General features: G+C 45.6%; 1 protein-coding gene across 8 annotated transcripts in view; it reads left to right on the forward strand.

Moving 5' to 3' along the window:
- The window catches only part of LOC126248162 (inositol hexakisphosphate and diphosphoinositol-pentakisphosphate kinase), a 585,218-nt gene that overhangs the window by 230,490 nt on the left and 329,843 nt on the right, over positions 1-24,885 (forward strand). For all 8 annotated transcript variants that reach the window (XM_049948910.1, XM_049948915.1, XM_049948911.1 and 5 more), the window contains exon 3: positions 20,680-20,853. In XM_049948910.1, the coding sequence (XP_049804867.1) occupies positions 20,680-20,853 (174 nt within the window). The remainder of the gene's footprint in view (positions 1-20,679; positions 20,854-24,885) is intronic.

Raw genomic sequence — 24,885 nt, forward strand, 5'->3', positions numbered from 1 at the left:
ATACGAGCTTTTAAAATGAAATTGACACTTTGGGTGAGTCAGCTGGAAACAGGAAACCTAGCTCATTTTCCTAAATTATCATCCATGCAAGATGTTCACAAAGACTGTGAACGTTATTCACATAGTTTAGTTGATCAGCGCTTTCACGATCTGACAGCACTAGACAGTGATTTTGATCTGTTCTCTCCATATTCAGCGAATATTTAAGAGATTCGTCCTGAGCTGCAGCAAGAAATTATTGACCTGCAGTGTGACAGAGAATACAGAGACAAATTTCAGAACAAGAAAAACATTTTGGAATTCTACAGACACTTCCCTCAGGATAGATTTCCTCGTTTGCACAAACTGGCGGCAACAATAATATCAATGTTCGGTTCCACGTATGTTTGTGAACAACTGTTCTCTGCAATGAAATGTAACAAGACGCGCCTGAGAAATGCATTGTCTGATCGAAATTTAAACTGCACGCTGCGCCTAAAATGCACAAGAACAATTACTCCGAACATAGACGCAATTGTAAAAGGCAAAAAGTACAAGATAACCAAGAATCCCACACTTCAGTGACACCTTTTATTGTGTAACAGTTCTCAAATTAATGCGAATGTAGAGGCATACACTAATCTAATAAAATTATGTGGCATGTGTACACTCTCCTTTATTTGTTTCATTTGTCGCAGTAATAATTCGTGAGTGATATCCCTGCAGGTGGCCGCGGATTTACATTGACTGGCGGCAGCTGTTGTGTGCCCCACGTGACTCTCCCCACTCTCCGCTCTGGTCCGGTAGTGGGGGTAGCGTGCTCGCGCTGCTCCGTGCTCGCGCCTTGCTGCTCACAGCTTGCTCCGCGAGCACGTATGTTGTGAAGCCCTGGCCTAAAACCACACGGCCACTCCGGCCGGCACTTGCTGAATCAGCCTGTCACCTCTGCCATGTTATGGCCCATAAACATTTATTCCCATTTATTGTTATTTTGATCATCTTTACAGTGTCGGGTTTTGAGTGATTTCAATAAATGTGTCACTTTTCATGCTTCACTGTAGTGCCAGTTACTATAGCCATTGCGTTCAATATTTTACAGTATTCCTGGAGGTATTTCTTTAACAATTAGAAGATTACAGAACACCTTTGCTGTGGATAGGTTCTTAATTTCTGAGTAGTGCAAATTGAGCATACGGTGATGGAATTAAAGGCATTGAATTCTTGTTGGATGGAGTCACTGAAAATCACAATGTAACAATGTTTAGACACAAAATATCACATAGCACAGTGTCAAAGTCATATGTTTAGTTGGGAGTTTTAGGATGTTGCAGACTGACGAAAGACGTTTCGTAGCAGGCTGGAGCACTGAATAGCTTGGGTAGAGGGCACAGTGCAGTGTGCTACAGTGCGACAGTGTGGCTCTGTGGCTAGGTGGGCATGTATGGTCCAGCACATGAGACACGGGTGAGCCTGAAACCTGCACTGTGTACAAATCAAATGCACTTCCACAGGTTTGGCGTGGAGGCAGATCAGTCACATTTTGGGCTGGGACTGTGTGCATGTGTTACGTGCGTCACATCGCTGCTGAGGGTAATGTGAAGACTGTGCTCTATTGGGCCAGAATCCTCCAGACTATTATCCATCTCTACAACCAACATTTTGGCACTAGCTTTGTCTCAGTATATGATGATGCTTGACTACTCTGCACCCGAGTCATCGGTTCCTTCCTCGGTGAGGTGGAAATCGACCAAATAGAATGAGCTGTGGTATCTGCTGACATTTGAAACATGGGGGTGCATCATCTCGGGGACACTTTTAAAACACAGGATGATCACAGGAGGATCATTATTGAAAAGTTGGACTGGCTCAAGTAGCTACATCTCAGACACATTTTGGACAGCCTGCCGATGAGGATCTGAGCCTTTTATAATACTTGGAGTCAAGCAACACATAAATGTGACTCTGCAAATTTGTATTTCAGAGGTTTGAAAAGATAGGAATTTCTGAACAGACTGCCTTTATTTTGGTTATTGTTTTGTTTAATTTCACAGTAAAGCTTTTTTTTCATAAGGCTTACTCTTTTATTGCTTTCTCATTGATTTTTGTAAACTAAAGAGAACATAAAAGTATTAACAGAAAGTTTTGTGTGTTACCACAGCAGTACATTCAAGAACACCAATTGCAAATAAGTGCTATTACCATACTCTGTATCGTGTGTGTACACTAAACAACTGTATGTTTGAGAGGAGGACAACAAGAAACGCTATGCAAGTGAGAAAAGAGGGCAGATGTAACATGCTCATTCAGATGGGATTCAATCAATATTTAATGGCTAGACAAATGGGAAATGTTCAAATAAAGTAAGCAACAAACACAGCTGAGTGGAAAAAAGCTTGTGGGTTCCAAAACAAAATGTTTATCTGGGTGTTTATTTATATTCTAAAAGGAATATGTTAATCACCCCATCAGAACACTGTCATAAGATTGGTATCAGTTTGTACCATGCACAAGAGACTCTACAAAGGTGTGAGGCATGTAAGGTAGCAAGCCAGAAGGAAGTGTTAATAGTGTACATGGCTGCCTGTGCAATAAAGTGCAGATTGATGGAGGTCTGTTCCCTTCACCGATAAGTTGTTCTTTAACTAGTGGAGTGACTGCAGACTGATGTGAATTTTGTGAGAAGGCAGAAGTTACTTATCATCTATGAAACATACAAGGAAGAGATGCCTTCGGGTAAAGCAGTGTTATGTAAGGTGGCACATCTTTAGACAGATGCGCATTGTGGAGCTGTGGTAGTCTGGGTGTGTGTAGGTGACATCCTTGATGCTTACCTGCATCTTTGTGCTGCTGCGGTAAGTAAAGAATTCTTTGTACAAATGATAATTTTTGACTGTTCACAATCTGTTCCATTGGTGAATAAATATAACAGTAAATAGTTCACTGCGTGAACAATATAGAGCACCCCTGTGGTAACATAGGGAGGCGGGATGTTGCTCACAGGCTTTTGTCACTTTCCGAGTAGCCTTGCAGGAGGAATGGCAGTCATTTCCTTTGGACCCCCCAGGGGGCTCACAACTCTTTTGTAAGTATGTGCTTGACTACCATGGGGCCATAGCCTTTACAGCATTACTCCCTTTCAGTGCTGCTTGCTTATACTTCAACTATCCCTTGCTCCTTCTACCTCTTCATCAGTTGTTTTTCTTGGTGGCAACCCTGCTTCATCCTGGCTTATGATTGGGCCTCCACTTCTGGCATGTTCCACAACTTTTCATCAAATAATCATATGGTTCCCATTGATGAGTTTGGCCTGCCACCAGTTTTCAAAATTCTCCAGAAGTGCGGATCATCCAGGGAAGATCATCCAATGCGGTGTGTGTTCCCCCCCTTTGTACCTTTCCGTATGTGCACCCTTCCCATAAATATAGTAATACACCCAAAACCCAGTACGGTAACCATCTTGTGGTGGGGGTTCATCAATTACCTGCATGGTGCTAGCCCCCTAACCATGCACGGATCGCACTGTTGATGCCTGAGCTGAAAACTCCCCATGCTTGCCAAGAAGTATATGCTCATTGTAACTGGGCACAGGGACTCAGAGTGACAGCTTACTGGCCAGGTAGCCATTGCTGAGGATGGGTGGCACCCATGGGGAAAGCCCCTGTTGGCAGTGGATAGAACCTTGATGATTCAACTGCAAATGAAGTGGATGACATTATCTCTTGCTGGTGGCCATATGGCCCCAGCAGTCTCTGTGAAAGGGCAGTCCTCCTTCAGTGCAGAGATATATGACCCTAACCCTTCCCTGAGTTCGTCGTGGGAGGAACATACGGCTAAATGTCAAGCAAAGCAATACTCCCCACAATACTTAGTTTGTACTAGGACTGATGATGATTCCTTCTTGGCCACAAATCCCTTGTTCTTTGTGGTGAACATAGGAGACAAGTTTGGGGAAGTGGTGGCCATCTCTAAATGAAAAGTGGGCCAATTCTCATCAAAACGGCATCTCCTGCCCCGTCACTGGCACTGCTCGCTTGTAACAAGGTGGGTGACACCCTATGACTGTCACTTCACATAACAGTCTAAATTTAGTTCAGAGTATCTTTTTCCACAGAGACCTGCTCTTACAATCTGATGATGGGCTACCTGCAAACCTTGTGCGATTGGGTGTACACTTTGTCCATCGTGTACATGGGGGGCCAAATTACAGTATGGTTGCTACCAGTACCTTCATTCTGGAATTTGAGAGTGATTCATTACCTGTTGCCTGAAAAAGTCAAGGTGATGGTATACCAATGCAATGTCAGACTGTATGACCCCCCCCCCCCCCCCCCCCCGCCACCACCCTCCCCTTCTCCCATGTCGTGCTTCAAGTGCTTGAAATTTGAGCGCATGTCTTCACATTGTAATGTTTACCCCATATGTAGAGATTGTGGATTTAGTGTTACGTGTAAATGCTCCCTGTGCATCCCCCCCCCCCCCACCCCCACCCCATCTGTGTTAGGTGTGGAAATCACAATTCTCCCTGCTCACCAGAGAGAAAAGAAACTACAAGAATACAAAACTCTAGACAAATTCAGTTACCAAGAGGTCAAGAAGAAATACAAGCACTAGCATGCAGCATGTCAAATAATGTCATATGCTACAGCTATGATGACGTTGCCCCCTTTGGCAATGGTACTCCCACCTGTTACACCTTGTACAATGAATGAGCTCTCCAGACTGCTCAACCATGCCTGCCCTCTTGATGGTTGGGGGCTCCACTCTTGCTGCTTCACGCAGCCTAATTTGGGATTAGTGGCTTCCCACCCACATGGGACATTGGTCCCCATCTCCCAGCCAGAGACAAATAACCTTCCTCTGGCTTCTCTCGCCAGGAATGGGTGTCTCAAGACAATTTCTTTGAAGGTTTCTGCTGGTCTACAACTGAGCATCAGCCAGTGGCTGAAGAAGCCACAGGCTACTGGTTGCAGGGCTTCATGATCATCCTCTTTACCTGAAACTGATTCAGAGAAACCCTCACAACCATCAAAACCTCTCTAAGGAGAGGAAAGACAAGAAAAGTCCTTCAAGAACAAGTACATTCTGGTGCCCCCACACTACCAGATCCTGCTTGTTCCACTCCTGTGGCTGAGGCAGAGAGCCCAACAGCTCCTGAGGCCGGTTCGCAACACACAACAGAACCAGGAACATAGGAATATTGATTCCAGAACAGCTCAACCAGTGGCTGAAGGTGACCCTAAAGCATCACCTGCCCCCTTGGTCCCTTCATGGCCTCACTGTACATCGCCAACATTATTCTCCAGTGGAAATGTAGTGAATTTTTCCACAACCTCGCTGAGCTACGACATCTTTTAAGCACATCACCTTTCTTCTGCATTGCCCTTCAGGAGACTTGCTTTCCAGCAATGCAGACCCCCAACCCTTAATGGATATCAGGGGTACTATAAGAATGTGCTGCCTGTGACAGGGTATCAGGTGATGCTTGCACATATGTTGTAGACACTGTATATTGCGAACTTGTGACTCTTAATACCACTTTGGGGGCTGTGGCTATTCAAGTAAGGGCATTTTGGGGTATTACCATCTGCAATGTTTACCCCTCTCTCAATGGAGGAATGTCTCAGAACATACTGTTTGCACTGGTTTCTCAGCTCCCCATATCTTTCCTAATCTTGGGTGATTTCAATGCCCAGAACTCTTTGTGGGGTGGAACCATGGTCACTGGCCATGGTAAAGACCTCAGAAATTTACTGGCACAACTTGGCCTTCACCTCTTGAATACTAGTACCCTCACACACTTCATTGTGGTGCACATAACCTTCTTGGCCATTGACCTTTCCATCCGCAGCCCTTGTCTTTTCCCATCCACCCACTGGAGAGTCCACATTGACCTGTGTGGTAGTGACTACTTCCCGATCTTCCTGTTTCTCCCTCAGCGTCACTCCCCTCTATGCCTCCCCAGATGGGCTCTCAACATCTTTTACCTCTGCTGTGGATCTTGGCTAACTACCACGTGGACATATCGATGACACAGTCCAGCATTCAGCTATAGCCATTCTTTTGGCAGCTGATTTAGTGATCCCATTTTCCTCAAGCCTGCCCCTTTTAAAACAGTACCTCGGTGGTCCTTAGAAATTGCAGAGGCCATTCAAGCTCATAGGTGGGCACTCCAACTCTATAAGTGGTACTCATAAGTGGAGCACCTCATTGCGTTTTAAGTGTAACTGTGACCAGGTTCGCCACCTAATAAAAATATGGAAGTAAGAATGCTGCAAACAGTACATTTCAACCAGCAGACCATGTACCTCTCCTTCACATGTTTGGACTAAGATCAGATGTCTGTGTGGCTACCAGGCACCTGCAGGTGTACCTGGTATTACCTTGAATGGCATTGTCTACACTGACCCAGACGCTGCCGTCAAACATTTTGCTTTGCACTATCCTCAAATGTCAGCATCCGAGAATTATCAACCAGCCTTTCACATCATAAAACAGTGATTGGAGCAAAAGCTATTAACTTTCTCTACACACCACCTGGAGCCATATAATGCTACGTTCAATAAGTGGGAATTCGTCAGTGTCTGAGCCTACTTCCCTGCCCCTGCCCCAGGGCTGGACCATGTCCACAACCAAATGATCAAACACCTGCCGTGGATTGTCAGTGTCATACCTTTGCCATCTTTAATCGCCTCTAGAGCAAGAGCGAGTTCCCATTGCCATGGCAAGAAAGCATCATTGTAACAGTACTAAAACTGGGTAAGGCTCCTCTAAAGATGGACAGTTACCGACCAATAAGTCTCACCAACATTCTCTGTAAATTGCTTGAACACACCATAAGCGTGCAGGTGTATTGGTTCCTTGAGTCTCAGGGCCCTCTGGCTCCATCCCAGGGTGACTTTTGCCAAGGCCGTTCCCTTACTGATAATTTGTAGTCTGCAGTATGAACAACTTTTGCTTGAGGTCAACACCTTACAGCCACCTTCTTTGACCTTGAAAAGGCTTATGACACCACATGGTGACGCCACATCATTGCTACCTTACACGAGTGGGGGTCTCTGGGGTGCGCTCTCTATTTTCATGCAGAACTTCCTGTTACACCCTACATTCCGGTTTGAGTTGGTGCTGACCAGAGTTCCCCCCCCCCCCCCCCCCCCCCCATATCCAAGACAATGGGGTCCCTCAGGACTCTGTACTGAGTGTCCCACTCTTTCAAGAAGCCATCAATGGTCTAGCAGCAGCTGTTGGGTCCTCAGTATCACCTCCCTTGCATGCTGACAACTTTTGCTTCTACTATTCTACATCTACATCTACATTCATCTACATTCATACTCCGCAAGCCACCCAACGGTGTGTGGCGGAGGGCACTTTACGTGCCACTGTCATTACCTCCCTTTCCTGTTCCAGTCGCGTATGGTTCGCGGGAAGAACGACTGTCTGAAAGCCTCCGTGCGCGCTCTAATCTCTCTAATTTTACATTCGTGATCTCCTCGGGAGGTATAAGTAGGGGGAAGCAATATACTCTATACCTCATCCAGAAACGCACCCTTTCGAAACCTGGCGAGCAAGCTACACCGCGATGCAGAGCGCCTCTCTTGCAGAGTCTGCCACTTGAGTGTATTAAACATCTCCGTAACGCAATCACGGTTACCAAATAACCCTGTGACGAAACGCGCCGCTCTTCTTTGGATCTTCTCTATCTCCTCCGTCAACCCGATCTGGTACGGATCCCACACTGATGAGCAATACTCAAGTATAGGTCGAACGAGTGTTTTGTAAGCCACCTCCTTTGTTGCTGGACTACATTTTCTAAGCACTCTCCCAATGAATCTCAACCTGGTACCCGCCTTACCAACAATTAATTTTATATGATCATTCCACTTCAAATCGTTCCGCACGCATACTCCCAGATATTTTACAGAAGTAACTGCTACCAGTGTTTGTTCCGCTATCATATAATCATACAATAAAGGATCCTTCTTTCTATGTATTCGCAATACATTACATTTGTCTATGTTAAGGGACAGTTGCCACTCCCTGCACCAAGTGCCTATCCGCTGCAGATCTTCCTGCATTTCGCTACAATTTTCTAATGCTGCAACTTCTCTGTATACTACAGCATCATCCGCGAAAAGCCGCATGGAACTTCCGACACTATCTACTAGGTCATTTATATATATTGTGAAAAGCAATGGTCCCATAACACTCCCCTGTGGCACGCCAGAGGTTACCTTAACGTCTGTAGACGTCTCTCCATTGATAACAACATGTTGTGTTCTGTTTGCTAAAAAATCTTCAATCCAGCCACACAGCTGGTCTGATATCCCGTAGGCTGTTACTTTGTTTATCAGGCGACAGTGCGGAACTGTATCGAACGCCTTCCGGAAGTCAAGAAAAATGGCATCTACCTGGGAGCCTGTATCTAATATTTTCTGGGTCTCATGAACAAATAACGCGAGTTGGGTCTCACACGATCGCTGTTTCCGGAATCCATGTTGATTCCTACATAGTAGATTCTGGGTTTCCAAAAACGACATGATACTCGAGCAAAAAACATGTTCTAAAATTCTACAACAGATCGACGTCAGAGATATAGGTCTATAGTTTTGCGCATCTGCTCGACGACCCTTCTTGAAGACTGGGACTACCTGTGCTCTTTTCCAATCATTTGGAACCCTCCGTTCCTCTAGAGACTTGCGGTACACGGCTGTTAGAAGGGGGGCAAGTTCTTTCGCGTACTCTGTGTAGAATCGAATTGGTATTCCGTCAGGTCCAGTGGACTTTCCTCTGTTGAGTGATTCCAGTTGCTTTTCTATTCCTTGGACACTTATTTCGATGTCAGCCATTTTTTCGTTTGTGCGAGGATTTAGAGAAGGAACTGCAGTGCGGTCTTCCTCTGTGAAACAGCTTTGGAAAAAGGTGTTTAGTATTTCAGCTTTACGCGTGTCATCCTCTGTTTCAATGCCATCATCATCCCGGAGTGTCTGGATATGCTGTTTCGAGCCACTTACTGATTTAACGTAAGACCAGAACTTCCTAGGATTTTCTGTCAAGTCTGTACATAGAATTTTACTTTCGAATTCACTGAACGCTTCTCGCATAGCCCTCCTTACGCTAACTTTGACATCGCTTAGCTTCTGTTTGTCTGAGAGGTTTTGGCTGCGTTTAAACTTGGAGTGAAGCTCTCTTTGCTTTCGCAGTAGTTTCCTAACTTTGTTGTTGTACCACGGTGGGTTTTTCCCGTCCCTCACAGTTTTACTCGGCACGTACCTGTCTAAAACGCATTTTACGATTGCCTTGAACTTTTTCCATAAACACTCAACATTGTCAGTGTCGGAACAGAAATTTTCGTTTTGATCTGTTAGGTGGTCTGAAATCTGCCTTCTATTACTCTTGCTAAACAGATAAACCTTCCTCCCTTTTTTTATATTCCTATTAACTTCCATATTCAGGGATGCTACAACGGCCTTATGATCACTGATTCCCTGTTCTGCACTTACAGAGTCGAAAAGTTCGGGTCTGTTTGTTATCAGTAGGTCCAAGATGTTATCTCCACGAGTCGGTTCTCTGTTTAATTGCTCGAGGTAATTTTCGGATAGTGCACTCAGTATAATGTCACTCGATGCTCTGTCCCTACCACCCGTCCTAAACATCTGAGTGTCCCAGTCTATATCTGGTAAATTGAAATCTCCACCTAAGACTATAACATGCTGAGGAAATTTATGCGAAATGTATTCCAAATTTTCTCTCAGTTGTTCTGCCACTAATGCTGCTGAGTCGGGAGGTCGGTAAAAGGAGCCAATTATTAACCCAGCTCGGTTGTTGAGTGTAACCTCCACCCATAATAATTCACAGGAACTTTCCACTTCCACTTCACTACAGGATAAACTACTACTAACAGCGACAAACACTCCACCACCGGTTGCATGCAATCTATCCTTCCTAAACACCGTCTGTACCTCTGTAAAAATTTCGGCAGAATTTATCTCTGGCTTAAGCCAGCTCTCTGTACCTATAACGATTTCAGCTTCGGTGCTTTCTATCAGCGCTTGAAGTTCCGGTACTTTACCAACGCAGCTTCGACAGTTTACAATTACAATACCGATTGCTGCTTGGTCCCCGCATGTCCTGACTTTGCTCCGCACCCTTTGAGGCTGTTGCCCTTTCTGTACTTGCCCGAGGCCATCTAACCTAAAAAACCGCCCAGTCCACGCCACACAACCCCTGCTACCCGTGTAGCCGCTTGCTGCGTGTAGTGGACTCCTGACCTATCCAGCGGAACCCGAAACCCCACCACCCTATGGCGCAAGTCGAGGAATCTGCAGCCCACATGGTCGCAGAACCGTCTCAGCCTCTGATTCAGACCCTCCACTCGGCTCTGTACCAAAGGTCCGCAGTCAGTCCTGTCGACGATGCTGCAGATGGTGAGCTCTACTTTCATCCCGCTAGCGAGACTAGCAGTCTTCACCAAATCAGATAGCCGTCGGAAGCCAGAGAGGATTTCCTCCGATCCATAGCGACACACATCATTGGTGCCGACATGAGCGACCACCTGCAGATGGGTGCACCCTGTACCCTTCATGGCATCCGGAAGGACCCTTTCCACATCTGGAATGACTCCCCCCGGTATGCACACGGAGTGCACATTGGTTTTCTTCCCCTCTCTTGCTGCCATTTCTCTAAGGGGCCCCATTACGCGCCTGACGTTGGAGCTCCCAACTACCAGTAAGCCCACCCTCTGCGACCGCCCGGATCTTGCCGACTGAGGGGCAACCTCTGGAACAGGACAAGCAGCCATGTCAGGCCGAAGATCAGTATCAGCCTGAGACAGAACCTGAAACCGGTTCGTCAGACAAACTGGAGAGGCCTTCCGTTCAGCCCTCCGGAATGTCTTTCGCCCCCTGCCACACCTTGAGACTAGCTCCCACTCTACCACAGGTGAGGGATCAGCCTCAATGCGGGCAGTATCCCGGGCAACCACAGTCTTAGTCCGATCGGGGGATGCGTGGGACGAGCTGGCCGTCCCCGACAAACCCCCATCCAGACCCCCACAGTGATGCCCATTGGCAACAGCCTCAAGCTGTGTGACCGAAGCCAACACTGCCTGAAGCTGGGAGCGAAGGGATGCCAACTCAGCCTGCATCCGAACACAGCAGTTGCAGTCCCTATACATGCTAAAAACGTCTGAACTAATCTACAGAGAGCGCAAACAAATCGACAAAATTTAAACGGTTATTAAAATACAAGATTGCCTAGTAAATGCAGTAATGCTGCTACTAACGCACTGCTGACACACTGCTCGGCAGCGGAAGGAGACTACGCGATTTTACGCTATTCAGGTACTAAAACGTGATGCTACAACTCTCAAATACTATCATACGCCCGAAATTTATGTATCAAACAATGCAAGTACCAAAAACACGCAAAGAAATTAAGAATTAAACTATGTAAGAAATGAGTGAGCTAGGAGTATACGACTTGCTGCTGCAGCTGCTTATCCAACGGCGGCAGGGAGCACACTGACTGTTCAACCGACACTGGCCGTTCAAAACAAAAACAAAAGACAAACGACTACGCGAATTTACACTATCCAGGTACTAAAACGCGATGCTACAACTCTCAAATACTATAATACGCCCGAAATTTATGTATCCAACAATGCAAGTACCAAAAACACGCAAAGAAATTAAGAATTAAACTATGTAAGAAATGAGTGAGCTAGGAGTATACGACTTGCTGCTGCAGCTGCTTATCCAACGGCGGCAGGGAGCACACTGACTGTGACCAACCGACACTGGCCGTTCAAAACAAAAACAAAAGACAAACGACTACGCGAATTTACACTATTCAGGTACTAAAACGCGATGCTGCAACTCTCAAATACTATAATACGCCCGAAATTTATGTATCAAACAATGCAAGTACCAAAAACACGCAAAGAAATTAAGAATTAAACTATGTAAGAAATGAGTGAGCTAGGAGTATACGACTTGCTGCTGCAGCTGCTTATCCAACGGCGGCAGGGAGCACACTCCTCCTCAAGCGTGGGTTCCGCTGAACATAGAGTGCAAGGTACCATACCAAAGGCACAGGCATGGGCCCTCACAAATGGCTTTTGATATTCCACAACCAAGACTCATGTCATACACTTCTGTCAATGTTGTGTCACTCGCCCACAACCAGAACCTTACATCGATGACCAGCTACTCAGTGTGGTGGACACTTATTGCGTTTTAGTACTGGTTTTCAATTCTTAGTAGATGTGGATTCCCAATCTTTGCAGGCTTAAGCAAAAGTGCTGGCTGCACCTTAATACACCTCTCTGCCTGAGCAAAACTAGCTGGGGTGGAGATCGCACTACCCTTCTGCACCTTTACAAAGCCCTGATATAATCTCACCTCGATTATAGGAGTCTGGCTTATGATTCGGCATTGCCCTCAGCATTGTGGATGTTTGATCCAGTACACCACTGCTGGGTTTGACTTGCAGCAGGAGCCTTTCGAACTAGCCCTGTGGACAGCTTACTCATGGAGTCTGGGGTCCCTCCATTGCGGATCAGGTGCCAGTAACAGCTTGTCAATTTTGTTACCCATGTTCGCAGCTCCCATAAGCATCCAAACTGATGTCTCTTCTTTCCAAACACTGTAATCCATCTCCTTCAATGGCGGCCCTCATCAGGGATAACAATTGCAATCCACATCCAGTCTATCCCCTCTGAACTTCTGTTGTTTCCTCTTCCACCTTTCTGGTGGGCCCACTCCTGTACATCTCCATGGTGCATCCCTTGGACACAGCTTCATCTGTCATATCACAAGATCTGAAAGATTCTGTTCATGCCAAGGCCCACAACCACCAGTTTTTTTGTTTTTCCATGCGGGATTCTAGGGTTCAGAAATAGTGTACACTAATGGCTTGATGGTTGCTGGTAATTTCTTACACTCATGGAAGGCATACTGAACTGCTCTCCTTGACAGATGGCTTTAGGTTTTCCACTGCAGAGTTCGTAGCTCTCTGTCTCGTGCTCTTGAGGATGTCTGTCCCTGAACTGGTGCCTCTTTTCTCTTATGCAATGACACCTTGAGCAGTTTGCAAGCTCTCAACCAGTGCTACCATCACCCTCCCATGGTCATTGCTATCCAGGATTCCTTGTATGCCCTTGAATAGTGTGGACAATCAGTGACGTTCCTCTCGGCCCCAGACCATGTTGAGATCTTGGGCAATGAACTGCTGATAGCCTGGTCAAACTGGCAACCAGTAAACCAACTCTTCAGATCGGTAATCCAGAAACAAACCTCTGATCAGTATTATGCCATCAAGTTTTAGGTACCTGGAATACGGTATGGCTCACTCTGATGTCACCAAACTAACCACGGGTGATAAAGGAGACTACGAGCCTATGGAGGTCCTCCATGCAGGTCTCTTCCAAGAACTCTACCATCCTTTGCTGGCTCCACATTGGCCATACATGGCTGACTCATGGTCATCTCCTCCATAGCGAGGACCCACCTCACTGTTGTTCTGGCTCCCATTTGATGGTGGTCCACATTTTACTGAAGTGTCCCAACCTAGCGACCCTGCGGCAGACTCTTAGTCTCTCTACTCACTGCACCTGCTGTTGGGAGATGATGCCCCCAGGGCTGGCTGATTTTTACATTTTATTCGTGAAGCTGGCCTTTACCACTCTCTTTAAGGGAGGACCCCCTTAGATTATCAGCCCATTGAGGGTTTGGCAGAATACTCCGTTGCCTCCTCTGCCCAGTCCAGGCTGGAGTTTGTGGTCCAGCCCTGTCCTCACCCTATCTGCTCTTTTACTCTTCTCCCCCCTCCCCCCCTCCCTCTCCCCTCCCCCCATGTGATCTGTTCAATCTGTTCGTCTTTTGTCTCTCTGTGCTTCTTTAGCCCTGTCCATGTTGCTAGTCTTTGCAGGGCAGTCTCAGAGTAAAGTACCTCTGGTAAGTGTTGGGGGCTGGGGGTTGTATGTCCCCTCATTGCACTCTGCTTTCAGGGGCTTCCAGCGGCTCCCTAGATGGGACACCTAGCTTGCCTTTCTTCCTCTTTCTTCTTTTTGTCCCTTACCTCAGCTTCACTGACAGTTGTAGACCTAGGGGTTTCTTCCCATGGGTTTTGCATGGTAGGCTATCTCCAATGTACAGTCGCATAGACCTGTCTGTTTGAGGACAAAGGGACTGATAACCTAGTAGTTTGTCAAGTTTTTGCTAGGTCTGTGATATATCTCAATTTATGTAAACCAATCTGTGTCGTGAACATTGTGCATTTTGCTGTAAGAAAGTGTGTCAGAAATGAAATAAAAAAAATCACTAAATTTTTTAACAAAACATGTATCTGCCTAATCTGATGTTTGCTGGTGTGGATGACCAAATACTGCATAGGAGTGTGCTACTATGTTATTTCATGTCTGCCATATTATTCTAGTTTCTGAAAATCAATGAATTGATTCTGCAAAGTAATTGAATAGATAAAAAATGTACTCACCAAGTGGCAGCAGGAGAACACGTAAAAAAAAGGGTCTTAGGTTTGCAAGCTTTCAGAGCCAGTGACTCCTTCTCCTGGCAGAAGGGTTGAAGGATAAGAAAGAGGGGTGAGGGAAAAGGAGTGGAGAGCTTTGGGAAAAGGGGCAGTGTTCAAAGAAGTCACCTGAAAGCCAAGGTCAGGGGAAACTTACCAGACAGAATGAGGGGGAAATTGGTTGTGTTAATGGAGACACTATAAAATTCAGAACAGCAATTTATATTTTCATGAAACATTAGAATTCGCTGTCTGAAGTTACTCTTGTATCTAATACTGTCATTTGCAGAGGCATTGTTTGAAGTAAGGGCTGGCACTGATATTCTGAACCAGTATTGATACTGCTGAGTATGTTTCAGAATTAAGCAGAAAATCATTGATAGCTCGTTTAAAAGATCTAAGAACTATGGGGTATAAAATAATTGTTCTACTACTGTGTAACTGATTCAAGATTTTAAAAACAAAGATAGTATAATACAGATCATCCATGAATGTGTTTATCACAGAGTAGTGTTGGTGTTTGAAATGAGACCATATTGTCAAGCTATCAGTCTTTACTGCAAATTCAAGTGATGCACAGCACCAATGTATTTGAGTGTGTGTGTGTGTGTGTGTGTGTGTGTGTGTGGGAGAGAGAGAGAGAGAGAGAGAGAGAGAGAGAGAGAGAGAGAGAGAGACACTATGTTCTAGCTGTAAGCGTTATTCATTTTTTAGTGCAGTTTCTCCTGCAGAGATACATTTTTACTTCATTTACTTTTAGTGAAAGTAATTTCATAATTATATTATGAAAAGGATAGTTGCTACTCACTATTTAGGGGAGATGCTGAGTCACAGATAGGCACAACAAGAAAACTGTCACATAATGAGCTTTCGGCCAACAAGGCCTTTCTCAAAAATACACACACACACACACACATGGAGGCAACTGGGTGGGGGTGAGGGAGGGGCTAAGGACAAATGTGGGATGGGGAGGAGGAGGGATAGCAGGGTAGGTGTGAGGCACGGTAAAGTGCTGCTAGTGGAAGTGTGCAAGAAAAAGGTGGAGAGAGGGTAGGGCAGCTAGGGTGCAGTTGGGTGGTTAGAGTGGCGGTGGCAGGGGATTGGGGAGGGGGTAAAAGAGAGAAGTAAAAAAGACTGGGTGTGTTGGTGGAATACAAGGCTGTGTAGTGCTGGAATGGGAACAGGGAAGGGGCTAGATGGGTAAGGACAATGATGAACGAAGGTTGAGTCTAGGAGGGTTACAGGAACATAGAATATATTCCAGGGAGAGTTCCCACCTGCTCATTTCGGAAAAGCTGGTGTTGGTGGGAAGGACACAGGCTGTAAAGCAGTCATTGAAATGAAGAACAACATGTTGGGCGGCGTGCTCAGCAACAGGGTGGCCCAGTTGTTTCTTGCACTCAGTTTGTCAGTGGCCATTAAAGCAGACAGACAGCTTGTTGGTTATCATTCCCACATAGAATGCAGCACAGTGGTTGCAGCTTATCTTGTATATCACATGACTGGTTTCACAGGTCACCCTGACTTGATGGAATAAGTGATCTTTGTGAGTGGTCTGGAGTAGGTGGTGGCGGGAGAATGTATGGGACAGGTCTTCCTCTAGGTCGATTACAGAAATATGAACCATGAGGCGAGGGGTTGGGAGCAGGGATTATGTAGGTGTAGACGAGGATATTATGTAAGTTCAGTGGGTGGCAGAATACCACTGTTGGAGGGATGGGAAGGATAATGATTAGGACAATTCTCATTTTGAGGCATGACAAAAGGTAGTTGAAACCCTGGCATAGAATGTAATTCAGTTGCTCCAGTCCTGGGTGGTACTGAGTCACATGGGGAACGCCCTCTCCCACCGCCCTCCGTCTAATCTCCCAACTGCATGTAACTTCCCTACCCTCTTTGCACCTATCCCCTACATGCTCCTACTAGCACTACTTTACTGTCCTCATACTGTGCCATTCCCTCCCCTCCCTGTCCCAGCCTCCACCTTATCCTCCTCCCAGTTGCCTCTCCCATCATTCACTGCTGTTCATAGTCTTGCTTCAGCAGCCAGAGACTGTGTTCATGTATGTGTGAGTACCTTAACGTGCGTGCGTGCGTGCGTGCATGTGTGTGTGTGTGTGTGTGTGTGTGTGTGTGTGTGTGTGTGTGTGTGTTCTGTTGTCAATTTTTGACAAAGGCTTTATTGACCAAAAGCTCATTTTATAACAGTCTTTTTGTTGCGATTATATGTGACTCAGTGTCTCTGCTATATGGTGAGTAGCAACTGTCTTTTCCATAATACTTTTACATTCCATCATGGCTTTTCCCTTGACTGAGTTTGCCTAATGGCTTTTCTTCCATCCTTCACCCAGAACTGTTTCTTTTGTTACTATTTTCTAATGCATTACTATACTCAATGTCCGTCCTTCTTCAATCCCAAATCCCTGGATCCTATAACACCCACTTAAACTCTAGCCCTCCAGAAACTACAACAACATGCACAATCCCACCATAAAAAACTCTCCACCCTGTTCAGTTCCTAATTCCACCTTGGAATACCACTATCCACCACCTCTACAACAACTTACATACCTCACTCACATCCCCTTATAGATGAAAAACCCTGTCTCGCAGACCTACTATAGTCACCCCACCCTCCAAAACTCCCCTCACCACCACAGAGATACATACCTAAACAGACCTGAAACAGAGCCATGGACCTTTCCTCCAAAAGGCTTAGGCCTGCAGATGTATCAGTCCTTTCCAAAGGCCTCACCTTTTGCCCCATTTCCAAATTCAATTGTGCAAGAACTGTTAAAGATCTTCTCTCCTTCTCCCGGCCCCTACAGTGGGAACACTTTTTGCCACCAACAACCTTACCAATCAGACTTAACCAAAGACTAATGTTGAAACCTGCGTGACTCAGTTCACTCCTCCATCCAGCCGTCATCGTCCCCCCCCCCCCCCCCCCCTCCGCATTGCCCTCAAATTACCCCATGTTAACTTTACAGAATTTCTTAACCTTCAACCTTGCCCCTACCTTTATTTCCCAGATCCCTGAAAGTGCAAAATAACCTTACAGAAAGAACCATAACCCACCACCTCAAAACTGGTCCCAGCCTTAGAATCCTACCTGCTGACAAAGGATCCACCACTGTTGTTTTGAACTGCAAGAGTAACCTGGCAGAAAGACTCCACCAGCTGCCAGATTCATCCACCTACCAACCCTGCCACACTGACCCTATTCCAGAAATCCAGCTGGATCCCAAGTCTCTCATCAAATCCTTAGGCCCATCCCAGAACCTCTCTGCAGAATCCATCTCTCTCCTCACCCTTACCATTCTCCCCCCCCCCCCCCACCCCCACTCCCACCTTTTATATGGTTTCTAAACTCCATAAACCCAACCCCTCAGGTCGCCCCATTGTGGCCAGTTACTGTGCCCCCACTGAGAGAATCTTTGCTCTCGTAGACCAACACCTTCAGCCTGTTACCCCCAACCAACTGTCCTATTTAAAAGATATTAACCATTGCCTCCACCGACTCTCCACAGTTGCTGTTCCTTCACCACACAGTGCCCTGCTCATCACTATTGATGCCACCTCCGTTTACATTAACATCCCTAATGCACATGGCCTTACCACTATTGACCACTACCTTTCCCAACACTCAATGGATTCCAAACAGCAATTTCCTTCCTAGTCACCATGACCAACTACACTCCTGGAAATTGAAATAAGAACACCGTGAATTCATTGTCCCAGGAAGGGGAAACTTTATTGACACATTCCTGGGGTCAGATACATCACATGATCACACTGACAGAACCACAGGCACATAGACACAGGCAACAGAGCATGCACAATGTCGGCACTAGTACAGTGTATATCCACCTTTCGCAGCAATGCAGGCTGCTATTCTCCCATGGAGACGATCGTAGAGATGCTGGATGTAGTCCTGTGGAACGGCTTGCCATGCCATTTCCACCTGGCGCCTCAGTTGGACCAGCGTTCGTGCTGGACGTGCAGACCGCGTGAGACGACGCTTCATCCAGTCCCAAACATGCTCAATGGGGGACAGATCCGGAGATCTTGCTGGCCAGGGTAGTTGACTTACACCTTCTAGAGCACGTTGGGTGGCACGGGATACATGCGGACGTGCATTGTCCTGTTGGAACAGCAAGTTCCCTTGCCGGTCTAGGAATGGTAGAACGATGGGTTCGATGACGGTTTGGATGTACCGTGCACTATTCAGTGTCCCCTCGACGATCACCAGTGGTGTACGGCCAGTGTAGGAGATCGCTCCCCACACCATGATGCCGGGTGTTGGCCCTGTGTGCCTCGGTCGTATGCAGTCCTGATTGTGGTGCTCACCTGCACGGCGCCAAACACGCATACGACCATCATTGGCACCAAGGCAGAAGCGACTCTCATCGCTGAAGACGACACGTCTCCATTCGTCCCTCCATTCACGCCTGTCACGACACCACTGGAGGCGGGCTGCACGATGTTGGGGCGTGAGCGGAAGACGGCCTAACGGTGTGCGGGACCGTAGCCCAGCTTCATGGAGACGGTTGCGAATGGTCCTCGCCGATACCCCAGGAGCAACAGTGTCCCTAATTTGCTGGGAAGTGGCGGTGCGGTCCCCTACGGCACTGCGTAGGATCCTACGGTCTTGGCGTGCATCCGTGCGTCGCTGTGGTCCGGTCCCAGGTCGACGGGCACGTGCACCTTCCGCCGACCACTGGCGACAACATCGATGTACTGTGGAGACCTCACGCCCCACGTGTTGAGCAATTCGGCGGTACGTCCACCCGGCCTCCCGCATGCCCACTATACGCCCTCGCTCAAAGTCCGTCAACTGCACATACGGTTCACGTCCACGCTGTCGCGGCATGCTACCAGTGTTAAAGACTGCGATGGAGCTCCGTATGCCACGGCAAACTGGCTGACACTGACGGCGGCGGTGCACAAATGCTGCGCAGCTAGCGCCATTTGACGGCCAACACCGCGGTTCCTGGTGTGTCCGCTGTGCCGTGCGTGTGATCATTGCTTGTACAGCCCTCTCGCAGTGTCCGGAGCAAGTTTGGTGGGTCTGACACACCGGTGTCAATGTGTTCTTTTTTCCATTTCCAGGAGTGTACATTCTCTGCCAGGGTTTTGTCTACCCTCGTCATGCCCTGAAATGAGAAATGTCCTACCCGCTACCCTTCCCACTGCTCCCACAATGGTATTCCAATGTCCACCGACCCGACACAATATCCTCATCCATCCCGACACAACCCCTGCTCCCAACCCCAGGCTTCATAGCTCATATCCCTGAAACAGACCTAGATGCAAGACCTGTCCCATACATCCTCCCAACAACACCTACTCCAGTCCACTCACAAACACCACCTATCCCTTCAAAGGCAGGGCGACCTGTGAAACCAGTCATGTGACCTACAACCTAAGCTGCAATCACTGTGCTGCATTCTATGTGGGTATCGCAACCAACAAGCTGTCTGTCCGCATGAATGGCCACTGACAAACTGTGACCAAGGAGGAGTGGACCATCCCATTGCTGAGCACGCTGCCCAACATGATTTTCTTGATTCCAATGACTGCTTCACAACCTGTGCCATCTCCATCCTTCCCACCAACACCAGCTTTTCTGAACTGAGCGGGTGGGAATTCTCCCTGCAATATATCCTTCATTCCCATAACCCTCCTGGCTCAACCTTCACCAGTCATTGTCCTTACCCATCTAACACCTTCCCTGTTACCATTGCAGCACTACGCAGCTACACAATTCTCTGTTCCACCAACACACCCAGTCTTTGTATTTCTCTCTTCCCCCCCCCCCCCCCCCCCCCGCGCCCCTGTCCTACCTCCTGACTGGACCTAGCTGACCTACCCTCACTTCACCTTGTCCCTGCATGCTCCCAGTAGCAGATTTTACCATCCCCCACCCTTGCCTTGCTATTGCTCCCCCTCTCCGCCCCAGCCTCCTCCTTAACCCCACCCATTTGCCTTTCCCATCATGTGCTGCTCCTCTTAGTCTGGCTTTAGTTGCCAGAGACTGTGATCATGTGTGTGGAAGTAGCATTTGTGTGTGGAGTGCTAGTTTTGCTTTGGGTTTTTCTGTATGAAACCTCTAATGGATGAGTATTATTGTTTATTTGGCATAAAATTGTAATTATTTTTCCTTTTTCCTTTAAGGGCAATTTGACAGAATACAGAGAAGATGGCGGTGGAGACACTAAACAAGTTGTTGTCGGTGTATGTGCCATGGCAAAGAAATCACAGTCAAAACCGATGAAAGAAATCCTGACAAGACTTGAAGAATTTGAATTTATTAAAATTGTGATAATACCTGAAGAAATTATTCTAAAAGTAAGTGTTAATAGTATATCAGTCATAGTTAACAAGCAGTCAGTGCTTCACATCTCAACATTAAATTAATATTAATGACAGTATAATGAAAAGGATGGACTGAACTCAACATCTCCACTGTATGGTGAGTAGCAATCCATCCTTTTCATAATACTGTCTTGACTCCATCCTGCATTTTCTGTGGTGTAAAATTATTATTGTTATTATTATTATTATTATTATTATTATTACTACTATTACTATTACTGTCATTGCCATTGCTGTTGCTGCTAGTGTGCTTTGTGCTGACGAGGTTGCAATTGAAAGAGTGCTAAGTCATTAATTTTTGTGAAACAGTAAATATATTTAGTACATTTTAGCAGGCTTGTATTGCAGTACTCACAACAATTTCTGATACAGTTAGTCAGTCTATTCATATTGTTGATGTTTTCAAGGAGATAAACTATTATGGTTTGTTGGGAACAATGAGTAGCTTTTGTTTGAAAAGAAATCCATAATGAGACTGTGTGAACATTTTTACTTTCATAACTGGCAATATCAGTCATGTACTGGGGACTTTAACACTGCCACCCCCTTCACCCCCCTGCTCTCTCTCTCTCTCTCTCTCTCTCTCTCTCTCTCTCTCTCTCTGTGTGTGTGTGTGTGTGTGTGTGTGTGTGTGTGTGTGTGTGCGCGTGCGCATGCATGTATATGCACATACCTGTCACCTGTATGGCTACGTTGTTATGACTGACGACATTGTGCCAGCATCGCTGCTTGATGATGAGGGTTTGTGTTGGGTGGAGCAGGCAAGGGGAGAGATGAGTTGTGGAATGGGAGAGTGGCTTATGATGGGGAAGGGAGGCAGAAGGTGCACAAGATAACAATGTGCCACCAGTGAGCTTGTTTTTGCCTCAAATGGGGGAGAGTTTTGTACAGCTGAAGAAGGGGAGATAGAACAGAGGAAGGGGAGACTCAATGAAAGAGGGTGTGGTACTGAATGAGTGAAGTTATAGTAGTGGGGCAGGAGTAGATGTGGGTGTAGGTTGTGGGCAAGGTTGAAGTTGTGTTGCAAGGGCAACTCCCTTCTGTGTAATTCAGAGGAACTATTGTTGGGAATCCAAATAACACAGGTTGTGTAACAGCAGTTGAAATTGAGAACTTTATGCTCAGCAGCATGTTTTTCTGTTGGGTGGTCATCACTGCTCTTGGTCGCAATTTGACAGTGGCAATTCATTTGGATGTAAAGATGACTGGTGGTCATGCCCACAAAATGCTTCTAGTGGTAGTCTTCTCTCTGATGGGATAGGATAAGCCTGTGACACAGTGAGTGTATTAGTGTGCTGGGTGAGTGTATTAAATGGGTCTGACATGGGCCTCTTAACAGATGTAAGACTCGTGTGGCAGTGGTTTGGGAGCAAGTGTGGCATAAAGCTGGACCAGGTTATTGTATAGATCAAATGGTGTTCTGCCACCCAGCTAGTTTATACGATGTCATTTTCTGTCGTTAGGCCCCACTTATACCCTGGGTTACATTATCGGTATGGTAATGGATACTTCCATATGCAAACAGTGACTGAGATGTGGATGTGTTACTATTAAAAATTTATGTTATTCAGTTCAAATGGAGTTCAGTCTGAGTGACATGCAAAGGGCTTCATAGTATTTGTAGAGTGCCAAGTTTTGTGCACAAATCAAAAAGGCGGCGTAATTAAGGTGAGATCAGACTCCCTATACTATGTGTGGGCAATCTTTGGTGATGTGTGGGTCCAATTCACATACTTACTTAAGCTTGTGGGACAGCTTGTCATGTGATACAACAGCAGCACTCCAAGTGCAGAAGGTCAAAACTGTAGTACCCGTGATAGTAATGTTTATGGAGTAACACACTGATATGTCTGGTACTATGTTCCCAAATGACATGCCAACAAATTGCACACCAAAAATTGCATCTTTTTTTACATTCAACACTTCTTCATATATTTCTTCACTTACAATGTTTTAGAATAGCTGTCTTATATAGTTTCATTGTAAAATTCTGCAACACTGTTAGTAAAGAAAACAATGTTCATGGCACATACATAAATGTAAACATCTAAAGGTGAGATGTCAGGGAAATTGAAACATCATCATGGAAAAATAAATGTCTGCAAAAGAACTAACTGCAGTTAATTCATTGTAAATTGCCTTCAGTTTCAACAGTTTACAGCGTCCTAATATATCCACAGTGGACAGAAATTGTTTACTCATGTAAATACAAGAAAAAAATAGGAAAGCAAAATACAGCAATGAGACAGTCAGTCTCAGTCAGCAAACAATCAGGATTAACTTGATGATTTTTGGCCAAGGGCAGATGTGTTTGAAATTTAGTACATTGATACCCACAAATGCTGTTCTCAAGCATTTTTTAAAAATATTTGTCCAAAAATACTTTTGATGGCTAATTGCATAGACGTGGATTGTTTCTGTATTGCAAAGTAAATTGAGTCATTATTTCTTTGTTCATTTTAAAAAGTTTAAAAGTCTGACTCACTTAAAATTAGCATATATCGGCTGCATTGCACCAAAGTCAAAGTAGAATAGTGCAAACAACAGCATGGTGAATATCTGAAAGTGTGTCACGGTCAGAGTAGAATGTGAGCGCCTCACTCTCTTCTCCATTAGTTTCTTCCATTGGCCAAACTGGAACCAGTCGTGTGCGAGATCCAGCTCATGGGTTGCCGGTTGCTCACCTGTGCCCTATACTTACATGGCTAATTTCTGTCAACAGTTAACCCATTACATCTGTAACTATTGATGATAGCACTACCAAATTTTTACCTACACATTGGAAACTGAGTTACAATTTTTATGAAAAACACACACACACACACACACACACACACACACACACACTATCAGAGTAATCGTCATTGGCTAGATATGTATTTATTCCATTCTTCTATTAGTCCATCTTCTCCTTGGTCTCTCTCTCTCTCAAAACACAGTAAGCAATAAACTTTTCCCTTTCAGCATTTTATGGGAGGTTGTCAGTAAGGAAATGTTTAGTAAAGGTTTGAAATTATGTTTAAAGTTAGTTGCAAGTCACTAAGTGCTCTCATTCCCAACTGCTGGCTGAATACAGTCTGGGTATTCATGCTTTGTGAGCTACACTTATTTTTCACCCAATGATCTCCAGACAGTAAGAGAGGGATGAGAATTCTCAATTCGCTTAAATGGCAAGTACTGTATATTTGCTATGAAACAACATTTCAAAACTAGGCAGAAAGAATTTAAAGGTTTAGTTTACAATGAAAGAGCAAAAAATTACAATGACAGGATTCATTGTTCTGTGTGTCAAAAAGCACTTTGTGCTAAATTTGCAGGCTTGGAGCATGTGAATAAATTGGTGGTATGAATAGTAAAATTTCTGAAGTCATGCACATTATTCCATTGTCAGTTGCAACAGTTTTCAATGGAAATGAATGAAGTGTATGGAGACTTTGTATGTTACTGCAAAGTATGTTAGTTAAGTAAAGGGGCATGAATGGAATGATTTTTTAAATTTAAAACGTGCTATTGTTGAATTTATGAAGGAAAAAGGAATGCAGGAACAAAAATTGGAACATCCAAAATGGAGAGCAGACCTCACATTTTAAGTGGACTGCACACTGCCCATTGTAAGACATTGTAAGGTAACTTCTTTCTGATTTGATGGATATGCTTTTAAAAAGATCACTCTATAAAATGGACACATTCTGACAGAAACAGCCCAGTTGTCTAAGCTCACTAGTGTTAAGGAAAACATGAGGTTTGAAGAATTCATCGTGGCATTGAAAGAATTACGAGAATAGTTTTATAAAGATTTGAAGTACACTTTCAATCTCACATCTGTTTCTGAGCTTATTTCAAGTCCATTTGCCATTTCAGTTGAAAGTGCCCCTGTGTGTGTGTGTGGGGGGGGGGGGGGGGCGCACGCGTGCGCGCTGCACAATTGTAAGCGATTGACCTGCAAGATTATGCCAGTTTCAGTGACAAATCTTTTTATGTTAAAGCTGTTCAGGACATCTACAT

Source organism: Schistocerca nitens, chromosome 3 (assembly GCF_023898315.1).
Source record: "Schistocerca nitens isolate TAMUIC-IGC-003100 chromosome 3, iqSchNite1.1, whole genome shotgun sequence".
Taxonomy (NCBI): domain Eukaryota; kingdom Metazoa; phylum Arthropoda; class Insecta; order Orthoptera; family Acrididae; genus Schistocerca; species Schistocerca nitens.